This window comes from Ornithorhynchus anatinus, chromosome 9, assembly GCF_004115215.2.
Source record: "Ornithorhynchus anatinus isolate Pmale09 chromosome 9, mOrnAna1.pri.v4, whole genome shotgun sequence".
Classification (NCBI taxonomy): domain Eukaryota; kingdom Metazoa; phylum Chordata; class Mammalia; order Monotremata; family Ornithorhynchidae; genus Ornithorhynchus; species Ornithorhynchus anatinus.
In genome coordinates this window covers 6,286,612-6,313,165 of record NC_041736.1, presented here as the reverse complement: position 1 = coordinate 6,313,165, position 26,554 = coordinate 6,286,612, and the positions used below count along the sequence as shown (strand labels likewise).

General features: G+C 48.8%; 1 protein-coding gene and 1 non-coding gene across 2 annotated transcripts in view; one reads left to right on the top strand and one right to left on the bottom strand.

The window, feature by feature from the left end:
• NEB (nebulin) overlaps positions 1-26,554 on the top strand; it is a 170,840-nt gene that overhangs the window by 112,112 nt on the left and 32,174 nt on the right. Inside the window, exons 106-137 of the mRNA XM_039913134.1 lie at positions 420-731; positions 879-983; positions 1,079-1,183; positions 2,158-2,262; positions 2,360-2,467; positions 2,599-2,712; positions 2,961-3,158; positions 4,421-4,525; positions 4,699-4,803; positions 4,929-5,033; positions 5,612-5,719; positions 7,293-7,406; positions 8,097-8,294; positions 9,216-9,320; positions 9,890-9,994; positions 11,284-11,391; positions 12,411-12,518; positions 13,244-13,351; positions 14,029-14,133; positions 14,879-14,983; positions 15,869-15,967; positions 16,171-16,281; positions 16,603-16,707; positions 17,365-17,469; positions 18,128-18,232; positions 19,170-19,274; positions 19,546-19,650; positions 20,277-20,381; positions 21,566-21,670; positions 23,520-23,624; positions 24,208-24,312; positions 26,259-26,363. Coding sequence (XP_039769068.1) covers positions 420-731; positions 879-983; positions 1,079-1,183; positions 2,158-2,262; positions 2,360-2,467; positions 2,599-2,712; positions 2,961-3,158; positions 4,421-4,525; positions 4,699-4,803; positions 4,929-5,033; positions 5,612-5,719; positions 7,293-7,406; positions 8,097-8,294; positions 9,216-9,320; positions 9,890-9,994; positions 11,284-11,391; positions 12,411-12,518; positions 13,244-13,351; positions 14,029-14,133; positions 14,879-14,983; positions 15,869-15,967; positions 16,171-16,281; positions 16,603-16,707; positions 17,365-17,469; positions 18,128-18,232; positions 19,170-19,274; positions 19,546-19,650; positions 20,277-20,381; positions 21,566-21,670; positions 23,520-23,624; positions 24,208-24,312; positions 26,259-26,363 — 3,786 coding nt within the window. The remainder of the gene's footprint in view (positions 1-419; positions 732-878; positions 984-1,078; positions 1,184-2,157; positions 2,263-2,359; positions 2,468-2,598; positions 2,713-2,960; positions 3,159-4,420; positions 4,526-4,698; positions 4,804-4,928; positions 5,034-5,611; positions 5,720-7,292; positions 7,407-8,096; positions 8,295-9,215; positions 9,321-9,889; positions 9,995-11,283; positions 11,392-12,410; positions 12,519-13,243; positions 13,352-14,028; positions 14,134-14,878; positions 14,984-15,868; positions 15,968-16,170; positions 16,282-16,602; positions 16,708-17,364; positions 17,470-18,127; positions 18,233-19,169; positions 19,275-19,545; positions 19,651-20,276; positions 20,382-21,565; positions 21,671-23,519; positions 23,625-24,207; positions 24,313-26,258; positions 26,364-26,554) is intronic.
• On the bottom strand, positions 11,741-11,813 carry TRNAK-UUU. Its single transcript has one exon. It is a non-coding gene; the product is annotated as a tRNA-Lys (tRNA).

The following is a 26,554-nucleotide window of genomic DNA, read 5'->3' as shown; positions in this document are numbered from 1 at the left end:
TGGTGGTGGTTAGGCGGTGTCTCTCTAGTCTTGGCACATTCTCCTTACTGGCTCCTCAACACAGTATTGGCATGGAGAATGGGAACCACGCAGTTTGTCTCCCTCTATCCATGTGATCAGAAAGATTATCCCTGTCCAAAATGAGCTTCCTCATCTGTAAAATGAGATTTAAATACCCATTCTACCTCCTAGTCACACTCTGAGCCTCAGAAAGAGCCCTCAGAGCTCTGCTCTCCATTCAGTAGCTCTATTGGAGTGTGATGGACATAACCATCCATCTGAGATTTCCTTTGTTTAGACCATTCCCTCTCTGACTGGCTCCCGTTGGGCCATTGCCATTTTCGCCCGTCCATTCCTCGCCAAACCCTCCAAGGTGGACCGGCCATCCCAGTGACAATCTGCCCGTTTCCTCCCTTCAGCTCAAATACAAGGCTGAATACGTGAAGCAGAAAGGTCATTATGTCGGCGTCCCCACAATGAGAGATGACCCCAAACTGGTCTGGTTCGAGCACGCGGGCCAGATTCAGAACGACAGGCTGTACCAGAAGGATTACCACAACACCAAATCCAGAGTCCACATCCCCGTGGACATGGTGTCGGTCACGGCGGCCAAGGAGGGGCAGACTCTGGTCAGCAACATCGACTACCGTAATTATCTGCACCGATGGACCTGCCATCCTGACCAGAACGACTGCATTCAAGCCAAGAAGGCCTATGATCTACAGAGCGATGTAAGCGGGCGGAATTCAAAGGATAAAGGAAATCCCCTCTAGGATTCTAACCCGGTAGCCCCTCGGAAACTCTTTCCCAGTCCTCTTAGGTTGGGCCGCTGTCCGGGTCTCTTACCCTTGGATTTGTTTCTCCCTACCTGCGTGTAGAACATCTACAAAGCCGACCTGGAGTGGCTCCGAGGTATCGGTTGGATCCCCCTGGATTCCGTCGAGCACGTGAGAGTTACAAAGAACCAGGAGATGGTCAACCAGGTAGGGAGAAGTCTTACTGCCGCTGCCTGACCGCAGCAGGCTTCTGATGGGCCGGGAGGCTTAGACCCACCCCGATGGATTCTGTCTCTTTTCAGGTTAAATACAAGAAAGATGCTCTCGACAACTATCCCAACTTCACAAGCGTGGTCGACCCTCCGGAAATTGTCCTGGCCAAGATTAACTCTATCAATCAGAGTGACGTGAGTCTCGTTTTGGAACCGGGGCTGTGGCGGCACTTGGAAGAAATCATTTAGGAGCCTAGATCTTCCTAGGGTGGTCTTAACCCTGGAGTTTCTGTTAAGGAAGGGTGATAAAGAGATTCACAGTCAGGTGACATTTTGTAAAGTGTTGTAAATGTTATCTGGTGTCTAGGCCACTCACTTGTTCTTGTCAAAGCTATAGGACGAATTACCGACCCGATTAGGCGCTCTAGATTAGCAGTTAAGCCCAGTGAACACTTTGCAACAGATTGCCCCGTTTGGATAATAATACTAATGATAGCAATAATTGTGATATTCAAGTGCTTACTGTGTGCCAAACACTGTACTAAATGCTAGGGTAGATACAAGATAATCAGGTCCCACAGGAGGTGCACAGTCTAAGTAAGAGGGAGGACAGGCATTGAATCACCATTTCTGCAGATGAGGGAGCTGAGGCGCAGAGAAGTTAGTGACTTGCCCCAAGGTCACACAGCAGTAAGTGGCAGAGCCAGGATTCCAGGTCAATCAGTCGGTTGTATTCACTGACTGCTTACTGTGTGCTGAGCACTATGTGGCTCAGTGGAGTCAGAGTCGGCGGTCATGGGTTCGAATCCAGGCTCTGCCACTTGTCAGCTGTGTGACTGTGGGTAAGTCACAACTTCTCTGTGCCTCAGTTCTGTCATCTGTAAAATGGGGATTAACTATGAGCCTCACGTGGGACAACCTGATTATCCTGTATCTCCCCCAGTGCTTAGAACAGTGCTCTGCACATAATAAGCGCTTAACAAATACCAACATTATTATTATTACCAAGTGCTTGGGAGAGAACAATAAAACGGATACATTCCCTGCCCACAACGAGCTTCCAGTCTAGAGGGGAGCTGCTTCTCGGGTCTTGGGATGAGTTCTGTTGTGCGTTCCAGAGAGATGCAGGCTTGTACGTGTACTGATAGAAAACTGAATCCCTCCTACAGGTGAGATATAAAGAAACGTTTAACCAAGCCAAGGGCAAGTACATCGGTTCTGCAGTTACGCCCCACCTGTTGCACTCGAAAGACATGGCAAAACTCTACAGTACCGTAAGATACATGGTGTTCACGACCCCGTTCTTAGTATTCGGTTTAGTCGTACAGCGATTCGGGCACGCTGAAACGTGTGTCTATTTTTTGGGTCTAGATACTCTATAAGGGTACCTGGGAAGGCAACAAGGCCTTCGGCTACACGTTGGATGAGCGCTACATACCCATCGTGGGAGCCAAGAACGCCGACTACGTGAACAGTGAGGTCAGCGGGGCTGTTGCCTAGGGTCCTGGGTGACGAGGGGAGTTGGGCGGGACTGACGGTTGGGGCGATCCTCAGTGACCAACCCCCCCCCCCCACCTCTCCCCCCCGGCGTCGATGGTCATTCTTTACAGCTTAAATACAAAGAAGTGTTTGAGAAGCAGAAGGGTCACTACCTGGCCGGAAAGCACATCAGCGACTTCCCCAGTGTCCTTCACTCTCTGGATTTCCAAAAGATGAGAAGTGCGGTAAGGCAAGGGGAAGGGCGACAGGATGGAGATGGGGAGGGGCAGGGCGGTGGGGAGGGGAAGGGAGAAAGATGAGAAGGTCGGAGGGGAGGGGGAGAGAGAGACAAGTGATTGGAGGTGTACAGGTAGGAGGCGTTTCACCGAGATTCTGTCAGTCGCCCCTTGGATTGACTGATTTAGGTTTGGCACGCGTGTTCCCTACCCGCTCCTAAACCTCATCTCTTCTTCCTTTGGGTAACCTCCCCCAGCTGAACTACCGAAGGCATTACGAGGACACCAAAGCCAACGTCCACATTCCAAATGACATGCTCAATCACGTCCTGGCCAAAAAGTGCCAGTTCATCCTCAGCGACCTGGAATACCGCCGCTACTTCCACCAGTGGTTGTCTCTGCCCGGAGAGCCCCGCCTCATCCAGGCCAGGAACGCCCAGGAGATCCTGAGCGACGTAAGCAGTTTCCAGAGTTTCCCGGGTCTCCAGTGTCAAGGGCGTGGCGGGCTGTGGTCCTCCCTATCACCCGTCCCCAGGTTTTCTTGGCTGTGACCCTTGTTGAGGGGGGAAATAGAATTTCCTCTCAGAGTGGAATGCCAGTCCTACCTCTTCCTCACAAGCCTAACGGCAACCCGGAAGCCAAGTAGCGGTCTGAAGAGAGTAATTGTGATCTCCCCTCAGTGCTTCTGCACCACTTAAGCCTTTACGTCTGGCTGGGGTGATCACGAGTCATTGACGTCATTGGAAGCAACTGGTCTAGGGGAAAGAGCGAGGACCTGGGAATCAGAGGAGCTGGGTTCTAATTCATTCATTCAATCGTATTTATTGAGCACTTACTGTGTGCAGGGCACTGTACTAAGCACTTGGAAAATAAAGCTCAGTAACAAAAAATCCCAGCTCTGCCAATTGCTTACTCAGTGACCTCGGGCTAGTCATTTCACTTCTCTTTACCTCAATCAGTCAGTCGTATTTATTGAGCGCTAACTGTACGTGCAGAGCTCTATACTAAGCGCTTGGGAGAATACAACAATATAACAGGTACATTCCCTGCCCCAAATGAGCTTCCTCAGCTTCCTCATCTGTAAAATGAGAATTAAATACCCGTTCTACCTCCTAGTTATGTTCTGAGCCTCATATGGGCCAGGGACTGTGTCCATTAGCCTATGTCTATCTTAGCATTTAAACAGTGTTTGATATGTATATTTGTGTGTGTGTGTGTGTGTGTGAATCTATCTGTATATAATAATAACAATGCTGGTATTTTTTAAGCGCTTACTATGTGCAGAGCACTGTTCTAAGCGCTGGGGTAGATACAGGGTCATCAGGTTGTCCCACGTAAAGCTCACAGTTAATCCCCATTTTACAGATGAGGTAACTGAGGCACAGAGAAGTGAAGTGACATATATATTTATAGTAAGTCCTTACAAATACCAGAATAATAATAAACACTTGCAGCCTTCCATAGCACTTATATACATCTCTTTGATTCCTTGTTACTTAAGAACTAACTTAATTACAAATCCCCTTTTCCTTCTTCCTCCTATCTGTAGTTTTAGTCTCCTTCTCTCCTAGAACTGTGAGGTCCTTGAGGTCAAGGATCATGTCTTCTAATTCCATTGTTCTCTCTTCTAAGCGCTTAGAATGCACACTGTAGGCACCATTGGTTAATCAGTTATTAGTATTTTTTTTGGCTTCTCTGACTCCTTTGTCTTTTCCAGGTTGTGTATAAAGATGACTTGAATTGGCTGAAAGGAATTGGGTGCTATGTCTGGGACACGCCACAAATCCTCCACGCCAAGAAATCGTACGATCTCCAAAGTCAGGTGAGCGAATCTTGGCACCATCCACATGTTCTATTTCAGGAAAATCATTAAAGGGTGCATTTCATAGGTAACACTGTAAAAGGATCAAGAAGTAGCTGAAAGGAGTCGGGAGTTGGAAGAAAAGCTAAGTTAAGAAAGAGCTGGATTTGGCTATTCCTTCTGTCTCTCCGCAGCTGCAATACACAGCGGCAGGAAAAGAAAATCTCCAGAACTATAATCTCGTCACCGACACCCCGCTGTATGTGACGGCCCTGCAGAGTGGCATCAATGCTAGTGAGGTGAGGTGATGGGTCATCTGTCCTGCAAAAAGCTGTTTTCCTTCTCTCTCCCTCCCTCCCTTCCCCCCGACCCCAGCCATTTTTAAAGAGTGAGTGGGCCTTCCTCACCGTCTGTTTGCCTGTAGGTGAAATATAAAGAAAACTATCACCAGATCAAGGACAAGTACACCACAGTGCTGGAAACGGTAGATTACGACAGAACCAAGAGCCTGAAGAGCCTTTTTAGCAGCGTGAGTTGGAGTCCTCTCGTTCTTCCTAGGGAGCTGGGGGCCTCACAGATAAGAATGGGGATTGAGTCTCTTTCCCTTGGGAGAAGTTAGCTGTGTGCTTCGGTCTCTTTAAAACAAGCAATACATTGCTGAGGAACAAAACTGCCCTCTGGTATGGCAGCCGACTTCCCTGGAAACAGTGCCCTGGAATGAGCTCTCTCAATTGAAGTGGGTGGGGCTGGGAATTGCGGCCCCCGACCACCAGTTTGGGCCCCAAGAGAGTGCTTCCTGGACTACTCACACCAGTAGCCCATGGGGCTCGTGACTTTCCATCCTCCCTCAGCTCCCCTTACTCTTGTGCCCCATCATGCCAGGTTCAGCCTCAGTCAGACAAGGGTCATTATATCGGGGGTGTCCCCGAAACACCCGGGAACAGCTTTGCTCGTGACGTTTCGTACCACAGCAAGGGGCTTCTTGGCTAGAGTCCCGACCCTCTGGCAACTTACTGAATCTCAGGCCTCTGGAGAAATAACGTGGTTTTTGACTGCTTTCCAAATGGATTATTTCCCAACTGACCCCTCACCGGTAAATCCCCTCAGAACCTGTACAAAGAAGCCTGGGAGAGAGTGAAAGCCACCAGCTACCTCCTGCCACCCAGCTCGGTCTCCTTAACCCATGCCAGGAACCAGAAGCACCTGGCCAGCAACGTGAGTGAACCGAAAAAGACCGCGCCGGGTTCTTCGGTGTTGATCTGACTGTGGTGTCAGCAGGGTGCCTTTGCCGTTGCAGTTAATGTGTAAGGCTTCTCGGGGTTTCGACCTGCTCTTCAGCTTAGAAACCCGACTGTGCTCTTTGGGGTTCAGGAGCACCGTGGCCGGTGGGGAACCTGAACTACAGCCCAGAAAAGACATGCGTGTTTCCCCAACGTTGCAGAGAGTGGTTGAAAATCCGTAAACCATGTAGCCCTTATTTAACATCATATCAATCGATCGTATCTATTGAGCGCTTACCTTGTGCAGAGCACTGTCCTAAGTGCTTGGGAGAGTACAATGTAACAGTAGATAGACATAGTCCCTGCCCACAACGAGCTTACAGTCTGCTGTGTGACTTTGGGGAAGTCACTTCACTTCTCTGGGCCTTATTTACCTCATCTGTAGATTGGAGATTAAGACTATGAGCCCCATGTGGGACATGGGCTGGGTCCAACCCGATTTGCTTATACCATCCCAGTGCTTAGTACAGCGCCTGGCACATACTGAGCATTAAATACCACAAATATTATTATTATTACCAATGAGAGTAAATTGTATACCTGCGAGATCATCATCCCCCTCGTCATCAAAGTACTAGGGAATGGGAAACGTTTAGAAGAAGAAGAAGGAAGGGGTATCAGTAAGGGAGAGGGTGGAAAGAAGGGAATCATCAGAAACAGTACCGAAAACAAAAGATGTGGTTTTCCCACCTATAAAGCCATGGCTTGGTTGCATCCAGAAAGATGACTGCGGTCCTCGTCACTGCCTCTTAGGGAGGATGGAACTGAGCTGGAGAAGGGACAGAGAAGAGCGACAAGGATTAACCAGGGGATGGAGAGACTGAAAAGATGAGGGTCCTTCATCCTGTAAAGATGAAGGCTGAGAAGAGGAACAGGGTTAAACTCTAAAAATTGTGAACGAGTGTTGGAGGGGTTGAGCAGAGAATCATTTTCCACCAAAACCCACTCACAACCAGGACCAGGGGCTCCCAGTGAAGGGGATAGGCTCAAAACAGTCCAAAGCAAACCCTTCAACTAGCAGGTTGCAAGGACATGGAATTTGTTCAAGAAGTTGTGCAGGCCCAAAACAGCTTTTGGTTCAAGAGGTATTTGGACGAATTCACGGACCAGAGATCTGGAATGGGTTCTAGAGAGAAAATTAGACTTGGAGAGAGAAACGTGAGGGATGTTATGTGGTCCAAGCCTCACCACAAGGAGTCAAACAAGCATTTCCAGCCTTCGTTTGTAACTATTGGAAGACAGAGTGATGGGCTGAGTCCCCACTGGATCCCCACCGGTCCGGGCCAGTTATGGCAGGGCTAATGTTTTTGAAATGCACTGTTTTTCTTGAAAAAACCTGCCATCTATTAGGGGAGGAAAATACATAAACTAAATGAATGCTTGCCAGCTGCTGAGTTGCCAGATGGGACGGCTCGATCAAGAAGAGGGCGCATGTCGGTGTGAATTTGGTACAGTGGTGGTCATGAAAAGCCTTTTCCCATTTAAAGCCCTGTTTCTTTCCTCTGTAGCTCAAGTATCGGGAAGAATACGAGAAGTTTAAAGCGCTTTATACCTTACCCAAAGGCGTCGAAGATGATCCCAACACAGCCAGGTGCCTCCGAGTTGGCAAGCTTAACATTGATGTAAGTAGTCCGAGAGGGAGGTCTTTAAATGGGATGCAATCAGAATGGCTTCTATCCATCCCTCGAAAGAGTTCCAACCATGTTTGCGGATGGCAAACAGGGGAATGTGTGTGTAGGTCGAGAATCTGGCCTGCTTGTGGAACAGCTGCTTAACTCTTCTCGGAGAACCAGCAGCTTGGCGAAGAGGTTTGCAAATTAATCATGATGAGCTCCTCGTCACGGTTTTCTCAGCCCAGGGAAATGATTTTCCCGGAAGGCACTTGTTAAGCACTTATTTTGCGCCAAGCACTATACTAAGCACTGAGGAAGATACAAGATAATCAGGTTGGACAGAGTCCCTGTCTCAAATGGGGCTCACAGTCTGAGTAGGAGGGAGTAGGATTTAAACCACATTGTTTAAGTGAGGAAACTGAGGGACAGAAAAGGTAAGTAACTTGCCCAAGGTCACACAACAGACAAGTGATGGAGTTGGGATTAGAGCCATCATCATGAGTGGTATTCGAGTGCTCACCATGTGCAGAGCACTGTACTAAGCACTTGGGAGAGTACAACACAAGAGAGTTGGTGGACAAGTTCACCTCCCTCAACAGACTTGCGGCAAAGAGGTCTTCTGACTTCTGGACCCATGCTGTTTCCATTAGGCCACGCTTGCTTCTCCCTAAATAACCTTCTACTGCTTCAACTTCGCAGCGCCTGTACCGATCTGTCTACGAAAAGAACAAGGCGAAAATCCACATCGTGCCAGACATGGTAGAGATTGTTTCCGCTAAAGACACCCAGAAGAAAGTTAGCGAGATCGACTACCGCCTCCATCTCCACGAATGGACCTGCCACCCTGACCTGCAGATCAACAGTCATGTCCGGAAAGTCACCGACCAGCTGAGCGACGTAAGAGTCCCGCGGGTCACCTGCAGAATGGTTTTCTGCTGAAAAATATCAGGATCTCCCAGCCGAACAGCTTCCCCGAGGGGCTTCTGGGTGGTTTCCCTCAGTCCATAATGGCTTTAAATGCTGTCCTGCCTGGAAGCAGGGGGGTGAACGTGATGACCTTTAGAGATTCTGGATCTTTGCCTGAACAGGTGCTGGGAAGAGCCAGCTGAGGGACATTTGGTCCCTAAAAAGGTTCCTTTTCTGCCTTTCCCATTGGGTATGAGTCCAAAACAGGTCTGATTCAAGCCTCACCCCCGTGTGTCTCAAAGTTACCAGGATTACCCGATAGAAGCCACCAAAATCACCTCCTCGAGTCCTCAGTTGCCCCCATAGGAGGGCAGCTGCCCCCATGGGAAGCTCCAGATATGATGGTTCTCCTGGGGCAATACCACATACATCCTAGGGCACCAAGCAGTCCATGCATGAGAATCTCTGCCCTTCAGTCCACAGAGGCTCCAGGTGAAATGGTCTAGCAAAAGCAAAACGTGACTTTTGGACAACCATCCACCCATCCTGTCCAGAGATAAAGCAAGAAGAGTCCTTTTTGGCTATGTGTAAATTGCAAATGAGAATGTTTTATCCAATCTACAAATCTTCCCGTCAGCGTAGGGACCCACCCATTCTGCCGGATTTCTGTAATCCTGCAGCCTCCCCATGGTGTGGTCGGTTCATCGGGATAGCACCGGAGCTGCCTGCAGATCGACTCCACTTCCAACCTGGAGGGGCTCGGGGTTGAGTCAGTAGAGCTGGAGAACTATCTCGCCCCGTATCAGTCCCGTGGTCCCCGGGTTTTTGGTCCCCAGACAGTTTCCAGGGTGTTTGAATGCGCTGTCACGGACTTCTCACTTCTGCTCGCTTCGCCCTATCGAAATCCTCTAGATTGTATACAAGGATGATCTCAACTGGCTGAAGGGGATTGGCTGCTACGTGTGGGACACCCCGGAAATCCTCCACGCCAAACATGCCTACGACCTACGCAGTGACGTACGTTCAGTCCTGGTTTTCATCCTGATCTCTACCTGCTTGCCCCTCTTGTCTCGAGAAGAAGGAAACAGGGAACTTCGAATGAGGCTTTCCCTCACGGTGCAAGGAGCCCCACCGTGGCCGTTCCTACCGATGCCTCTCCTTCCCCTTTATTGTTTCCAATGGATTTTTTTAAAGGCACTGGTTAAGCGCTTACTATATGCCAGGCCCTGTACTAAGTGCTGCTGTAAACCCAACATGATTAGGTTGGACACGGTCCACGTCCCTTGAGGGGCTAACACTTTCAAATCCCCATTTTACAGATGAGGTAACTGAGGCCCGGAAAAGTGAGGTGACTTGCTCAAAGCTACCCAGCAGACAAGCGGTGGGCCGGAAATAAAACCCAGGTCCTCTGGCTCCCCATTCCCGTGCTTTTTCCGCTAGGCCGTGCTAATTCTCAACTTGGGATGTTAAGAAAACGAGTAGGCCATGGGAAGCAGCTCATGGAAGCCGTCACCTAGCTCTTGGTAACACCAGAATTGGCATTAAGCATCGGCCAACGTGGTTCTCTTTGTTCTCTCCCCCTGCAGATCAAGTACAAAGCTGAAGTGGAGAAAATGAAAAACGACTACACCCTGGTGACTGACACCCCTGTCTACGTTCAGGCGGTCAAGAGTGGCCAGCAACTCAGTGATGTGAGCGACAACTTTTAGACCTTCGTATGGGTGGAGTGAGGCCTAGGGAAGAAGAGGGTTAGGAGGAAACACACACAACCGCAATCCAGGCTAGTGCCTTCCAACTGGCAATAGGCAGAAATCAAGGTCATGGTCCAGTTGAATGCGCCCCCCTTCCGCCCCGCCAGCCTCCTCCTAACTGAAGGTCCAGGCTTATACCTTAGGATGGTGCCACCATCTTGGTCAAGGGATCCTTTCTTGTGAATGAATCTACTTGGCCTTCTCCTCCAGCGTGTCCTCGCACCTTATCGTGGTTGCATTTCCTATTGTGATGATGGGAGGAATTGACGGTTTCTTCTACCCCTGGCTGAGGAGTTGATTAGATTGTAGGAAGGGACTTGACAGCAAGGACTGTGTCTTTTGCTTCTGGTTCATGCTCCCGATCAGTTGAGGAGTCATGGTCCTGTCCCTGTTCTGGGGGATTTCCATTCTGTTCGTCTATATTCTATGGGCCAGCAAGAAAATAGGATTGTAAATATGTATTTCCCCAGAAACGCGTGGTTTGCCTCTTTTTTTTTTTTTGTGATGGGGCATATACATTTAACAACAGCTTGCCCCTTGAAATCAGCTTTTCTGGTAAGCTGAATAAATCAACAGATTTTGCCCATCACTCTCCCCAGCTTCAAAGCCTCTACCAAAATCACAATTCCTCCAGGAAGCCTTCACTGACTAATCTCTCCATTTCCTCCTCCCAACTGTCTCTCCCTACCGCATCTCCTAGGCATTTAGTCCCACCTCCTAAGCACTTTGGTATTCAGTCCTTCCTCTAACAGCATTTATGTATATATCTTTAAACTTGGTTGCTTCCCCCACCTATAATTTTTACAACATCTGTAATAATAATAATAATAATGTTGGTATTTGTTAAGCGCTTACTACGTGCCGAGCACTGTTCTAAGCGCTGGGGTAGACATAGGGGAATCAGGTTGTCCCATGTGGGGCTCACAGCCTTAATCCCCATTTTACAGATGAGGGAACTGAGGCACAGAGAAGTTAAGTGACTTGCCCACAGTCACACAGCCGACAAGTGGCAGAGCTGGGATTCGAACTCATGAGCCCTGACTCCAAAGCCCGTGCTCTTTCCACTGAGCCACGCTGCTTCTCCGTCTCTCCTGCTAGGCAGTAAGCTTCTCGAGAGCAGGGATGGTGTCTAGTTACTCTATTGTACTCCCCGAAACACTTAGTTCAGTGCTTTTTTACAGAGTAAGCGCTCGATAAATTCCGTTGATTGGTTGACTTTTGTCTTCTAGGCTGTTTACCGCCACGAATACGTGCACAACGTTAAAGGCAGAGTGGCTCCCACAACTAAAACCGTGGATTTGGATCGAGCCCTTCATGCTTACAAATTGCAGAGCGAAGTGAGTATGGAGAACCCATGAATCCTTCGAGATGTAAGTTAAGGGGTCACCCATGGCCAGTTCTGCAACAGGCGGACGTGACTCATCCAAATCCGCCGACGGGGAACCGACGTGTAGCCCTTTCCCGGGTCACGTGACCCGGAGGGAAAAATGAAGATTAGCGGCACCATCTTGGCCGGCAGGGTTCTAGTTGATTCTGGGCCAGCCCAGAGATTCATTCAGTCGTATTTATTGAGTGCTTACTATGTGCAGAGCACTGTACTAAGCGTTGGAATGTACAATTTGACAACAGATACAGACAACCCCAGCTCAATAATGGGCTCACAGTCGAAATGGGGAAAAGTTTATCTGCCCGAACAAGGCTTTGAACCCTGGACCCTCAGATTAAAAGTCCGATGCTCTACCGACTGAGCTATCTGGGCTCTGATGGGATGAGATCCCTGGGGGGTGTAGGATCAGAATATACCAGCAGCCAACATCCGTGGTAGGATGAGAATACCAGCCCCCACGAGGTTGACCTTAAACCATCATTTCTCTCGGGCCACATTTTCAGGTCGAGGAAGTGAGAACGGGATTGAGGATTTTGAGAGGGGGCCAGAGTCTGAGCCAGCAGGTCTTCTGAAAGCCAAGCAGCCCCTGCCTCCCACATTCTGAAGTCAGAAGGAGCAGGGCCCTCTTTTCAAGAGCTTACGACGTGGCTTGAAGCCTCTGCTTCGGGCGCACCTTGCGAGTCCTTTACGAATAGGACATTGGACTAAAGATTCTGACTTTGCCTGGCCTGACCTTTGGCCTCTGCCTTCTGCCCCCAAGCTTGTCTCTCAGCCACGGAGTTCAAAAAGCCTAAAGGTTCTCTCTGATCGCTTCCTTGTGACTCTCTTGCCAGACTTGGTTCTATCGCTGGCAGTCCAGAAGGGGAAGCTGCCCGGGCGAAGACGTGGTGTGAGCTGGCCCTCGAAGCCATTTACCATAGGCAGGTTCAGTAGAGGCTATTTTCACTTCTCTTTTCTCTTCTTGTGCAGAATTTGTACCGGAAAGCTGGTCTACACTACCTCCCTACTGGCTATAGGCTCCCGGGTGACGCGCCCCACTTCAAGCACATTAAGGACGTCCAGTACATTAGTAGTTATGTAAGTAGCATTTCCTGCCGAGTGACCGCTTGGCAGTTTCGAAGGGCTGGGCGGGGAGAACAAGGCTGTCTGTCCACCTTGAGGGCCTGAAACACTGAGTTCCACCCATCCCACCAATCCTGTGCTTTCGGGGAGAGCGTGGAGCCGCAGATTGGGAAATGAGCACAGCGGCCTCCCATTACCTTCGCCTCTTCCTTCCTCGACACCATTTGGTGATCTAGACCCAAGAATGCTCTGGATATCTGATCATCCCCCTGCTTCCCCGCTCTCCCGCTCCCAGACACCGGAGAGACGTCACTGGTGCTCAGTATACAGTCTCAGCAAGACCAGGGTCAAAATGCCTGTGACTGAGGGAACAAATCATAACACCATTGAGGAGGGTTTTCCCTAGCCAGCAATGACTCCGAGTCTTCTGAAGTGAAGACAGCTTTCCAGCCCCCCAAAATGGTCAGCTTGAAATGCTCAGTGACCCTTATCTTGCTGAGATGGCCAGAGCATCCGGTGAATATTTTCGCAAGAACACTCGCTTGCCTGCAGCCTGATTTATTTAAGGCGGGCCCGGGGTTTTTTCTCCCGATCCTACTGGCCGGAAGATGCGTCAGTCCTCCTCTTTACAGGAGCTCCCCGAGATAGCAGGCGCTATAGATCAAAGACCCGGGGCCCGGTAAATGTACATTTTTGCTCATTCTTCCCTCCTTTCTCTAATTCTAACGTTGATTTTACAGTTTAAATACAAAGAAGTTTATGAACACCTCAAGGCCAACGGCTACACCCTGGGACCCAATGACGTTCCTTTCGTGAATATAAGGAATGTCAACAAAGTCACTAGTGAGGTACAGTAGATGCCCTCTCGATGGGGAAAGGTGGAGATGCATGCAGTAATTTCAGTAGCAGCTGGAATTTGCGTTGGGCAGTGCTTCTTTTTCCTTAAGGGAGTGGGATGGATCGTTCTGCTGACGTCCTGTTATCCTTTACTACTGGGCAAGACTTATCGGTTTGGCCATAGTAAAGTCCTTGGTCGATTACAAACCAAATTTCCTGATTTTTTTGTTGTTGTTGTTTTCTTTTGGCTGCTGATCCCCTATCCTGTTGGGAAATTCCTAATGTGGCTCAGTCAGGAGATAAGCTACCAAAGCTAATAGCTATTTCCAGCGAGAACGGGCTGAGATTTAGAATATTCGATTCATTATTTCAGTCCCAAAAAACCCTTGGTACGTTATAAACCCCCACCAAGGGTACCTGTGATTTGCGATCTGCACCGGGGTTGGTGATTTAGTATCCGAAGCACACCCTGAATCCGAGGAAGATTTTGGACGTGGCATCTTTTCTGCCTGTTACCTCGTCGATGGTGTTCCTCTTTCTCCTTCACATTTGGAGGATAGAAAAGGGCCCTCTCCATTTCCTCCATGGTTCTCCCGTAGCTCTCCGTCTCTTCTGGGGATTGTGAAGTGTGTGGGTGGGTTTCCTTAGACTGACTCGTAGGCCTGAAATGCTTTCTCCTGTGGTGCAGAGGCTGTATAGAGAACTGTACCACAAACTGAAGGACAAGATTCACACGACGCCCGACACGCCTGAGATCCGCCAAGTCAAAGCCACACAGGAAGCTGTCAGCGATGTATGTATTTCCTCAGGATGGGAAAGGGCGAGTAGCAAAAATAAAGGAAATCGGTCAGAAGCAGTGTGGCCTAGTGGCAAAAGCACGGACTTGGGAGTCAGAGGATGTGGGTTTTAATTCCGGCTCCATTACTTAGCGACTCTGTGACTTTGGGCTAGTCACAACTTCTCTGGGCCTCAGTTACCTTATTTGTAAAATGGGGATTAAGATTGGGAACCCCATATAGGCCAAGGACTGTGTCCAACCTGATTTCCGTGTATCTACCCCAGCTCTTAGAACAGTGTTTGGCACATAATAAGTGCTTAACAAATACCATTATTATTATTATAATAATAGCAAGAAGAAGCCATTATCCCTTCTTCCCTCCTGGGCCATGTTTGGTCTTTTTTTCCTCCGGGGTCCAGCCCCTTTTCCCTCCTCCCCTCTTTTGTCTTTTCCTCCCTCCTCTGCACCTTTCTTTTCTCTTCTCCCATCTCCCCCATGGAAGCCACTTTTCTCTGCTGCTGCGGCAGCATTTAGAAGTGATGTCAATCAGGTTGGGAAGCGTCCTGATCAGGACAGATTTGCCTCACTTGCCAGACTTCCCGGACTTCCCTTATCCATACATAGCTCCTCCTCTTCCCTCTGCCCTCCCCAAACAGGTAGCCCAGTGGGAGCCCACAATTGCGTTCCCCTCTGGCCATTGTCCCATTGGACAACCCTTTCTCTCTGCTCCCCTCCACATCTTCTGAATCTTTTTTCCTAGTTGATCTACAAGTCAGACTTCTTCAAGATGCAAGGCCACATGATCTCCCTGCCATACACCCCTCAAGTGCTCCACTGCCGCTACGTGGGAGACATCACAAGTGACGTAAGTAGCCGAGGCTGGATTTCCTCTGGCTCAGGAAGGTGTGGCCAGGAGGCCCGAATAGGTCTCCCAGTTCCACAGAACGCCTGAGCATCCAAATGGCCGGCCCACTGACGCAAGCTCTTCCCCCTGGTGTCGTCAAGGGCTTGCCAGAGGCCAAATGAAGGGGAAAGAGCCCGTGGACCGGGGAGGGAGGCTATAAGAGATAATAATTAGGGATGGGGACCCATCTGCCCTTCCTGAGCCAGGGTGTGCAAGAGGAAGCTCTCCAGGTGTGAGCGCCTCAGCGTGGCCTAGTGGCTAGAGCCCGGCCCTGACAGGGTGACCTGGGTTCTAATCCCACTTTGCCAATTCTCTGCTATGTGATCTTGGGCAAGCCACTTCACGTCTCTGTACCTCAGTTCCCTCATCTGTAAAATGAGTATTAAGAATGCGAGCCCCATGTGGGACAGGGATTCTGTCCGACCCGATTTGCTGGTGTCCACCCCAGCGCTTAGGGCAGTGGCTGGCACATAGGGAGCGCTTAACAAATACCACAATTATTATTATGATTTTATACCCCCCACCCAATGGGTGTTGTCCCAGTCCCTCTTGCCCCACTCCCACCCTGCTTCACTGTTCTGAGGCCCAGAGTCCCTTGGCTCTGGGCTCTCACAGGAGCCAAGGTGCTGGGGGAAGAGCAGTAAAGAGGTGGCAGCAGAGATGGCAAGGTGAAAGATAAGAGTGCCCTAAAGGGTCAACCAGCTCCTTGAAGACAAGCCAACTGGAAGCACGAAGCCTAAGGGCCGGTTTTTACCCTTGGAGAGTAATGTGATTTCCGGTGTTCAGTCTACTTAGACATCGGCCTTCGCAAACTCACTACATCTGGATTTCTTTGTGGCTCCTCAGATTAAATACAAAGAGGATCTCCAGTTACTGAAGGGACTGGGCTGCTTCCTGTATGACACCCCTGATATGGTCCGTTCCCGCCACCTGCGGAAGCTCTGGGTAAGATCCCGGCCCTGGGACGCGGCTGTTTGTCCTTCGCCGATCCCTGGATGCCCCTGGCGATGGCAGGGGCCCGGGCAGGAGGGCATCCCTTGGCCCCTTCTCTGCCCACTTCAACACGGCCACCTCTGGGTGCACCACCCCAGACTCTGGCAGAGCGGGACCGGCCCGGCCCTTATTTCTCCCCTGCGTTTCCTTTCCAGTCTAACTACGTGTACACCGACAGCGCAAGGAAGATGCGGGACAAATACAGCGTGGTGCTGGACACCCCCGAGTATAGGAAAGTGCAGGAGTTGAAGACCCATTTGAGCGAGGTAAAGTCGATGCCTCTGTGCTGATTTAGTGCCGCATTCGTGAATTTTCATAAGTCAACTCTGCTCGGTGCATCCTGCCTTCCCGTGACCCTGAATTTTTTGCATTCGGAGGGGCCGGATTCCTATGTTCTTTGGCTGAGCCATTCTTTACGTTAAAGACCTTTAGTCTCTTTTACGTCCGTCGGCAGCTGATTTTTTTAAAATTTGGTTTCTGTTGTCTCTTTCGTCCCATTGGCTTCAGTTTGTGGAATAAATGTAGCCGCAGAAAGCTTTTTTCAGCGAATCTGATGGTAATATTGTGTGTTCTCTTTTAATGCCCAGATCGTGTACAGGGCGGTGGGCAAGAAGCAGAAGTCAAAGTTCACTTCCATTCTCGACACTCCCGACTTTCTGAGGGCAAAGAAAGGGCAGAAGCTCCAGAGTCAGGTGAGAAGCTTACTCGTACAAAAGAGACGCAAAGAAGACAGAAGTCTTCTTCCTTAGGTTCCTTTCGGCCCCCCGTGGAGTGGGAGGGACCGGACACTTTTCAGGTGGTGCAGCCTCCCAAGGATACTCCAGTTCCCAAGCCCTATAAGGCCAGGGCATCGCTAGTCATTTTACAAGATGTAGCCTTGTCCCGCCATGCTCTCGCTGCACACCATAAAGGTTGGCCAATAACGCTTCTTATCCTTTTCAGGGACCATATTACACGTGTGTGGGTGCGTGTAGTTGCCGTCCATCCTTCCTGCTCTTTATTGCAGTTGCAATTTCACTGGCAATTCTTTATATGGAGTATATGGAGGACTTGAGAGTCTAGAGGGCAGGTATTACCTACCCACTGTCTTCAGACAAAGGAGCATTGCTGATTGACATCCTCCCCCGACCCCCAAAACGAAATTGCTGAGGGTGCCATGGGGAGAAATCATCTTAGGCCTCTCCTACGGTCCTTGTCCAATTGCTTACTGGTAATTTTTTTTAATAGGACTGTCTTGACACTCGTTAAAATAAGGAGTGTGTGTGGGAGAGCACCACTCTGTGGTATATATTGGGGATAGAGAATAGTCATGGATTTGCTGACGTTTCTTTCTCTTTCTTTCCCTGTAGTATCTGTACGTTGAGTTGGCCACCAAAGAAAGACCTCATCATCACGCCGGCAACCAGACCACGGCCCTGAAACATGCTAAACATGTGAAGGACATGGTCAGCGAGGTATGATGGGGACCCAGCCCCGGGATCAGAATCAGGAGTTAAAATCTTATTGATAAACATGATTGATATTTTTCCGTGAATTGTACTAGTATTGCTACTTTGTCGTCATTTCATTTGATGTCCAGCGTGGCACATCCAAATTCATTCCCCCAGCTGGCATCTGCTTCGATGAGCTTTTATTCTGGGAAGTGGGAGTCGGGACTAGTCATCATCAGTGCTATTTACTGAGTGCTAACTATGTACAGGGCATTGTACTAAGCACTCGGGAAAGTACAATCAATGAAATTCTGGATGCAAACTGATCTTTTAAGTCAATATATGTAAAACCAGAAGACCGTTAACAAAGCTACTACTGGATCATACCAGTTGTCCTTCCAACCTCAGGATTATGTCCCTGATCTGGGTATAGGATAGAGGAAGAGTGAGATTGTTGCCCACCCAGTGTGATTGTTCCCTACCTGGACATCCATCCTAATGGTAACAGATGTGCCAACCAGCACCCCTTTATGGACCACTTGTCCGTGAATTCATCTAAACCCCTTTTGAATCTACAAATACGAAAACTCCCCGACACTTCATCGTTCATCACGGTATGGGCTAGGGTGCCTGAAAGCAGTGGAAATAGAGCTTGGTTCTACTTTGTCTTTTTGTTCCCTAGAAAAAGTACAAAACTCAGTACGAAAAGATGAAGGACAAGTACACCCCAGTCCCCGACACGCCGATCCTCATCAGAGCCAAGAAGGCTTACTGGAATGCGAGCGATGTATGTTCCAAGAATCACTGCTCCCTCTTGCTTTCCCGGGTCAGGGAATGGGAAGGGCAGCAGAGGGGTATTGGGGCACCATGGGCAACTATCACAGAACTATCATGAAATGCAGAGAATGCCAATAGTATCAAACAATCAAAGATATTTACGGAGCGTTAATTGTTTATAGAGTGCTGTACTAAGCGCTTGGGAAAGTACAATATGATAAAGTTTGTAGACACGATCCCTGCCCACAGGGGGAGCTTACAGTCGAGAGGAGTGTGAGTTTGATAATCCAAAGATTAAGATCACAAATGGAGTTTGCTCTGGATCATCCACTGAAAATGACTTCTAGGTCCCGGCCAACTGCATAGTCGAGGAAAAGATCGGACGCCGTCACGGGGTTGGCGAGTGACCGTGTCCCTCTTCTGCAGGGAGGGCTTAAGGCTCTCTTGGGGGGGTGAGGCTAGATAGCTAAAATGTCTAGCGGGCAACTCAGAGCCAAACGTGGATAGCGGTCTGAAGCGGGGAGGGGTGGACATATCTCCAGGGAGGAATTCACTCAGATGCACTGTTGGAAAAGTTGTTTTGAAAGCCAGTGGTTCCCTGGATGGCCCAGGAGAGAAGATTTCTTTGCTGTCGGGACCGTGTCTTGGGGAATACTGGGCAGTCCTGGCTCTGGCAGTTGTACGGAGAAAGGCTGTTCCCCTAGACCAGATCTGAAGTTGAGTTTTCAAAGAGCTAGTGGCAACCATGGGGTAGTTTGGGGGGATAGGGCCCCCATAAAATGAATGCTCGCCCTTCTCTTGAGGTTCAGATGACCATATATTTCCAACTGAACAGGGTCATACCACATAGCTTCCCATAGTGGATTCCTAGTGATTCCACCCCAGGGAGAACTCCCAACAGCCAACCGAAAGGCTGTGTTGAACCCATTCGCTTCTCCCCTTTCCAGTTACGGTACAAAGAAACCTTCCAAACCACCAAAGGCAAATACCGTACCGTGAAGGATGCCCTGGACATCGTCTACCACCGCAAGGTCACCGATGACATCAGCAGCGTACGTACCCCCGTTCTCCAACTCAGCCTATTGGAAGCGGCTCTTTCCCTCCTCGTCCCAGTTTGAGAGGCTGCTCTCGAACCCCCAATTCCCATGGCTTTTCTCTGGGGTGTGCGTGTGTTTGGGTTGGAGGGGGCCTGCACTTGTATAGCATCTCTCTGAAAACCCACGTGAGCAGTGAGAAGAATCGGGGCACTCGGTGGATGAGTCACAATTCAGTCTCTCTAACTTGGGGCTAGAATCTGTCGTCACTGTCACATTTCTGCCTTAGGTGAAGTACAAGGAAAAGTACATGAGTCAGTTGGGAATTTGGAGGTCTATTCCGGATCGGCCCGAGCACTACCACCATCGGGCAGTCACCGATGCCGTCAGCAATGTGAGTACTAACGTTTTTCTGAATTTCTCTCCGTACATACGTGTTGACACAGGCATCCTCGCAAATACTCAGATTCAGCCCATTTTAGCTATTCCTCATGGCTTTACAGTCTCGATAGCTGAAGTGTTTTTGTTTTATATTATGGGATTTGTGAAACGTTTACTACGTACTTAGAGACGCAGAGTGGCTTAGTGGAAAGAGCTTGAGCTTGGGAGTCAGAGGTTGTGAGTTCTAATACCAGCTGCGCCACTTGTCAGCTGTGTGACTTTGGGCAAGTCACTTAACTTCTCTGCTAATACTTTATGAATTGAGGTCAGTCTCCTTAGAAACACCTCCTCTGGATGAGTCTGGTCCGGTTGCTCTTCCGTGTCATTGTTGACACGTAATTTTGTGCACAAATAAAGACCCATGACATGGGCAAACAGTGGAATGGAGGCATTAAAACCTGCCAGAACATTTTTTTTCACTCAGAGATTTTAATGATAAACTTGACATGAAAATACAGTGAACAGAGTGATTGAATAGGTCCTAGGCAGCAGCGGTTGGAGAAATCCAGTGGCATTCCAGATTTCTAGGAGCCGGAGGTCACCCCTGACATTCCCTCCTGACCCTCTATCCCCTCCCAGGTTAAATACAAGGAAGATCTGAACTGGCTCAGGGGCATCGGCTGCTACGCTTGGGATACGCCAGACTTGGTTCTGGCAGGACAGAACAAGGCTCTGTACAGCAAGGTGAGGCCTTCCCTCAGTCTCTGATCCCTTTAAAGATGAGTTTGAGTCTGTTTAACGTGGTACCGAGGGGGCATCTGTGGGCCAGGGGACGGCGGAGGGACCTGTGGGAACGGTGGTTTGGTGTGACCGAGCAAGTGGCAATGTCTATTCTATTTGAAATTAGACAGAGCACTATCCATGACTCTAAAGAACAGACTCTGTGTAGGGGAGTACATTTGTGAATTCTCTGGAGAATCTCTCTAAGTGTAGAAATGACCAGTTCTCTGAATTGGACAAAGTCAGGGAGGGAGGGCATATGGATTCACCTCCTTGTGATGATTCTAAAACTCATCCTCCTCAGGGGTGTGGACTTAGGGGAGGAGGACAGTCATTAGTGGACATGTCCCCAGGGAAGATTGGAAAAAACATGGATCATTTTTGGAGAAATATGACCAGAAGCTGCCAGTGGGAGGACTGACGCACACAATCACTAGAGCTTCTCAGACAACCCCTCCCCCCCCCCATCCAGAGGCGCTCACTTTATTCACTGACACCCAGAGAGTGTCCATTTAAGGGCAGCCATCCCCTCATCCTTCTCTCTTTAGAAATCCCAAACTGACCCACCTCTCCTCAAGGTCCTCAACCATGAATTATCCCAACAGCTTTCCCTGAAGAAAACCTTCACTTGCCTGGTTTTCTGGCACTGCAGATCAAACAATTTTGTGAACTCCCCTCCATTCTGTCTCCCAATAAACGATGGGATCATTTTGAATATGGCTGTTTCTGTAAGCCATGTGGACACTGTAGGAGAGGGAGTGGGCGAGAAACCCCGTCTACCCCCCAGTCCTCTTCCCCATTTGAGCACTTAACCCCTTGAAACCCAAGAACATAGATTTGCTGTAGATAGGGAAGATTTGGGGTCATTGTATTTAATCCAACATGGGTTGTGGAGTCAGAGGAACCAGAGTTGGAAAGACCCGTTGGGACCAGGATTTTTCTAGTGTGATTGGTTATTTTTCAAGGCCTTGAGAGTTGGGCTGCAACGTCTGCTTCTCTCTAAAAGGATATCAACTAATTGATCTGAACGGACGACTAGGATTTGTTTTGTTTGGAGCTTGGAGGCTACTTTAAGAAATTGATTGTGAAGTTATTTCTAGGCTCAGCACATTTGATTTTAGAATGACAACTGTTTTGGCTTTCTCTAGTATAAGTACAAGGAGTTATTTGAGAAGACGAAGTCTCAATTCAAGTATGAAGCCGACTGCCCGATCAATCGGCATTTCAAGCACGCGACTCAGCTGTTGAATGAGGTATGATTTTTATCCTGCTCTGGATTTTCAAGCCACCAGATATCCTCAAATGAACAGGGAGTTCAGGCCAGCCAAAAGGCAATGAGTGAGAAAATATGTTATGGTTCAGGTAAAAGAAAATGGGTGGGACAGGGATGAAACTCAATAATGAGACCTGCATGATAATTATGAAAATGACCACCAGAATCAATCTTTGAGCTCATCAGTTATGAGAAGGATCTTGCTGTGGGCTGTAATCAGTGGTATTTATTGAGCACTTGTTGTGTGCAGACCACTGTACTAAGCACTTGAGAGAGTGGCGTTCAGCAGAGTTGGTGGACATGTCCCTCGCCCACAGGGAGCTTACAGTCTAGAGGGACAGTGGGGGAGGTCACAGGGCCGCTGGTGGCGGGATTTATAAAATGTGGCAACCCGCCACAATGGATAAAGCTAGGATTCCATGATTGCCTGCCTGCTGAACCAGAATCCTCGGACTGACTCTTTCCCACTGTAGGAAACTGTTGACACTTTGATGAATGGACTCGGGAGATATCCCTGATATGAGAGAAATGGATTGGCCACGGAGGGGTAGTGAAAAATTCCGTCTACCCTTCTCTGAGTGTGAAAGATCCATCAGAATCTTTACCAGGCTAATTTAAATACAAAACTCAATGAAAAACCATCACTAAATTGGCCTGCAATTTGATGGCTTTCTACTTTATTTCCAACTTTGGCTCATTTTTAAAGCACTTGATAAGGTTCCAAAACAGGATACGGAACTTAACCTCAAAACTCTTCCTCAAAGTGTAGCGCTGGTGCCTTGAGCAGGTAAAATGCAAGCATTAGCACAACTTTAATTTTTTCATTTTGTTAATGGATCCTTGTTTGGTTTCGATCCCATCCCTGCCCTTGGTTGTCCTCTTGGAAAGTGGTCCGTTTCCCTAATTATCTGCTGTTTCTCTATAGGTGCTTAAAGAAGTAGAGAGCATCAAGTTAGATAAAGTGAACTTTTATAGGCGAGATGACTCAAGGGCTGGAGGAGCAGAATTTATTGAGGATCTGCTTTGTTGCTGTGCAATTCAATAGGTGCCTGGGAGGTACAGAATAAAGAAACAAATCAGCCTGAGCATAGAAATGGAGTTCAGTTGTTTTGGTGCTTAGGGTCCAATATTTTAAACCTCGTACTAATATCTTGTTTTAAATTGAAGTTAGGAAAACTATCGTTGATGAAGCATAGTGATGAAGGTAGAGTATGTGGAGGTTGAGAAGCAGCGTGGCTCAGTGGAAAGAGCATGGGCTTTGGAGTCAGGGCTCATGAGTTCGAATCCCAGCTCTGCCACTTGTCGGCTGTGTGACTGTGGGCAAGTCACTTAACTTCTCTGTGCCTCAGTTCCCTCATCTGTAAAATGGGGATTAAGACTGTGAGCCCCATGTGGGACAACCTGATTCCCCTATGTCTACCCCAGCGCTTAGAACAGTGCTTGGCACATAATAAGCGCTTAACAAATACAAATACCAACATTAAAGAAGTCAACTGTCAGGATCATTTGAATGCCCCCTAATAATAATATCAATTGTGGTATTTATTAAGGGCTAAGCACTGGAGTAGACACTAAATAATCAGGTTGGATGTAGTTCGTGATCTACATGGGGCTCCCAGTGTGTAAGGAGGAGGGAGGAGAGGTATTTTATTCCCACTTCTCCCACACTCTGGGCCCATCCTAGGCTGGATCCAGTGGATTCCACATACCGACATAGCCTCCCGTCATTATTATGCTTCCAGATTTCTAGGGTGTCACCCCTCCCCCCGATGTTTGTCTTTTCCCTTGCATTTTTATCCCATTATAATCTCACACGCTGTTCCGAGCAGAAAAAGTACAGAGCTGATTATGAGCAGCGGAAAGATAAGTACAGTCTTGTGGTGGATGAACCTAGACATCTCCTGGCTAAGACGGCAGATGAACAGATCAGCCAGGTACTGTGACGGGGCCGGCTGTCATCACGCCCCTCTGCGAGGTGTCGTCCCGTCTCCAGCCGAGGATGTCATAGGTCCCGCCTATGATATTGCCGTGTCCTGTTACAGCGTCTTCCGATGGTTTCCGTACCGCCACCCAAATAGCCCGAGAGCTTTTTGAGTGAGCCAGTCTGTGCTCTACGTACTCTCTCCCATACTGAGGGCAAAGCCGGGAAGAGATTCATAAACCGGAATTGCGTATCCCCCGTGTTCGATTGCAAAGCCAAAAAAAGGGAGGCGGACTCCTCGTTCTCTTTCTTTGATTTGTTTTCCAATCAATTCCAGCTATTTATCCAAAACTCAAGGGTGAAATTGAGACACTAAAGGACCGCCCCCCTCCATTCATGAGTCAAGGGACCATTGTCCACTATCAGGTCCTTAGACCATTGATTTCCTCGGCCACCTCTCTGTATGCGAGTACCTAGGGTATCTTTGCCTACATCTCTTCACTCTGAGGTGACTGAGATCTAGTGCCCTGTCCTTCTTCCCTGTCTTCACAAGTCTTTTTTGTGCCCTCCCCCAACCCCACTCTTTGCATGGACAGAGAAAATATAAATCTAGTGCCAAGATGTTTCTGCGAAACGGATGTAATGAAATTCTGCGCCCAGACATGTTGACCGCCCTCTACAACACCCACATGGAGAGCCAGGTAAGGTCGGATGAGCGGGGAGAAGAGGCCGGCGAGACTTTCCGGGCTCCACCTCTTAGCTCTCACTGACTTGTTTTCCGCCGGTTTCAAACTCCTCGCCTGCCCCAGGGTTCCTGGAAATGAGTTCTGAGTGGGACCGAGGGGCAGCACCCCGCAAACAGGATGCCTGCTCCCACCCAGAACTCCTCACAAAACTCTGTGAGCATTCCCAGCTATGTTTTGGCAACGGAGCAAATGCAGCTCTTCAGCTGAAGCATCTCCCTGTCGCCGGGGGTGGTGGTAATAGTGGTAAGAACAGCAAGCAGCATTTTTTGAGCACTTGCTTGGCACTTGGGAAGCACAGAATAATGAAGTGGCTCATTCCACGGGGAGCTGCCTCTCCAACGGGGGGAGATGAACATAAAAATATTGACCGCTATGGTGGTCAGAAGAAACTGAGAGGACATGAGTGCTAAGGAGAGTGTAAATCGATTCATGAGGGCTCGAGTAGGCTGAAAGGGAGGTTGGGAGGGAGGTTAAGGGAGGAATGCTTATCGGAGGAGGTGGAATTTTAAGAGTATGGGAGAGTTGGGAGTGAGGTGCAGTTAGAAGGTTAGCTTGGGAGGAGCCAAGACAGCAAGTTGGGGAATGGCAGGTAAAAAGAGCAGGTGGCCCAAATGGAATTGGAGAGCTGAGAGCCTCCGTATTTAAAACAGTGTCAGTCCTTCAGGTTTCTAGCCGGTGTTCCAGAGTTTTGTGCTCACCCAGCCATGTACTCACCCATCGCATGCCTCCCTGCTCCATGGACCCAGCCCTCATAGACCAAGCGCTGATTGCAGTGAGACTGGTCCTTTTACATATTCATAGCACACCCCCCCCCCACCCCCCACCAATCCCCCGAGTCAGCTGCATTTGCTAGCGTTGTTTAAATTGGGTAAAATTCCACTCCCGGTTCTGTCTCTGCGTGAAGAACAGTTTCCATCATCCCTGATGAAAAGGCTTCCCTACCAGGCCAACGGAAGCATACGCTGCCCCCTCTCAAGCGTATGCAATTTCCTGTGTAGGGCAGAGATCCAAGACAGTGGGCACTGGTGGTTAATCCGAGGTCTTAACATTGGGCACACCACGGTATGCTAAAACCCTGCAGTTCTGGGATGGAACGAGGAGGTATTTAGAAAACACTTTTCAGTTGGATACAGCAATGAATTACAAACTTGTTTTTCGCAACTTCTGGAATCCGAGTAAACCATGCTGAATGAGGAAAATGACCTCTCCCCATAGGCTTCCTGCTCCTGTGAGCTCAATTTCTCACTTGGTTTGTGATCAAATAATTGTGTTTGCCATCTTGTCACTGTTTTGTGTGTGTAATGCTTGGTGTTGCTTGTATATGTGCATGTTTATCTCATTTGTAACTGGAAGATTACTAGGTTTGAGGGGGTTTGTTGCCAAAATGACTGAGACTTTTTTTTGGAGCACATGACTTGTTCTCATGTGTCTTGAATTTAGTTTGTTTTTTTTTAATTTTACATCTTAATTTTTTTACGCTGGAAACAAAATCAACCCCTGAGGGGATAGGAGAGAGAAACTGATTTGCTATGGTGTGTTCCATTTTGGATTCATTTTATTTTGTCCTATTGATCTTGTATCTTCTCTCTCCCCCAAGTATCTATGCTCTCGCACTCGGATTAGACACTTCCAGCATTAGGGGAAACTTCTGAATTCTAGAATAGCTCTCATCCCTGCCAGGACTGGACCCCCGTGGACCTGTAATGTTTATCATCGTCATTGATATTTATTGAGCGCTTACTATGTGCAGAGCACTGTACTGAGCGCTGGGGAGAATAGAGTACAACAGAGTTGGCCGACATGTTCCCTGTCCACAGTGAAACTTGCAGACTAGGTTTAGTATTCTTGAAGGCCTGCGCTCTACTTCCTGAGGTTAATGCTCTCTTCCCTCCTTTTGCCAGATCAAATACCGGAAAAAATATGAGAAGTCAAAGGACAAATTCACCTCTGTCGTGGACACCCCCGAGCACCTGCGCACTACAAAAGTCAACAAGGAGATCAGCGATGTAAGTGGACAGACTGGAAGCCATCCCACCAGTGAACCCCTCCACCCCCGACCAACCCTGGCCACACTGGAAGGCCTATGGGATGGCAGAGAACGATAGATGCATTAGACGTTACCTGCCCCACCCCACCTAGTCTTTGTGGCCCTCCCCCTGGGAGACTTCACTCCTGGGAACTTTTCCGATGGGAGAAA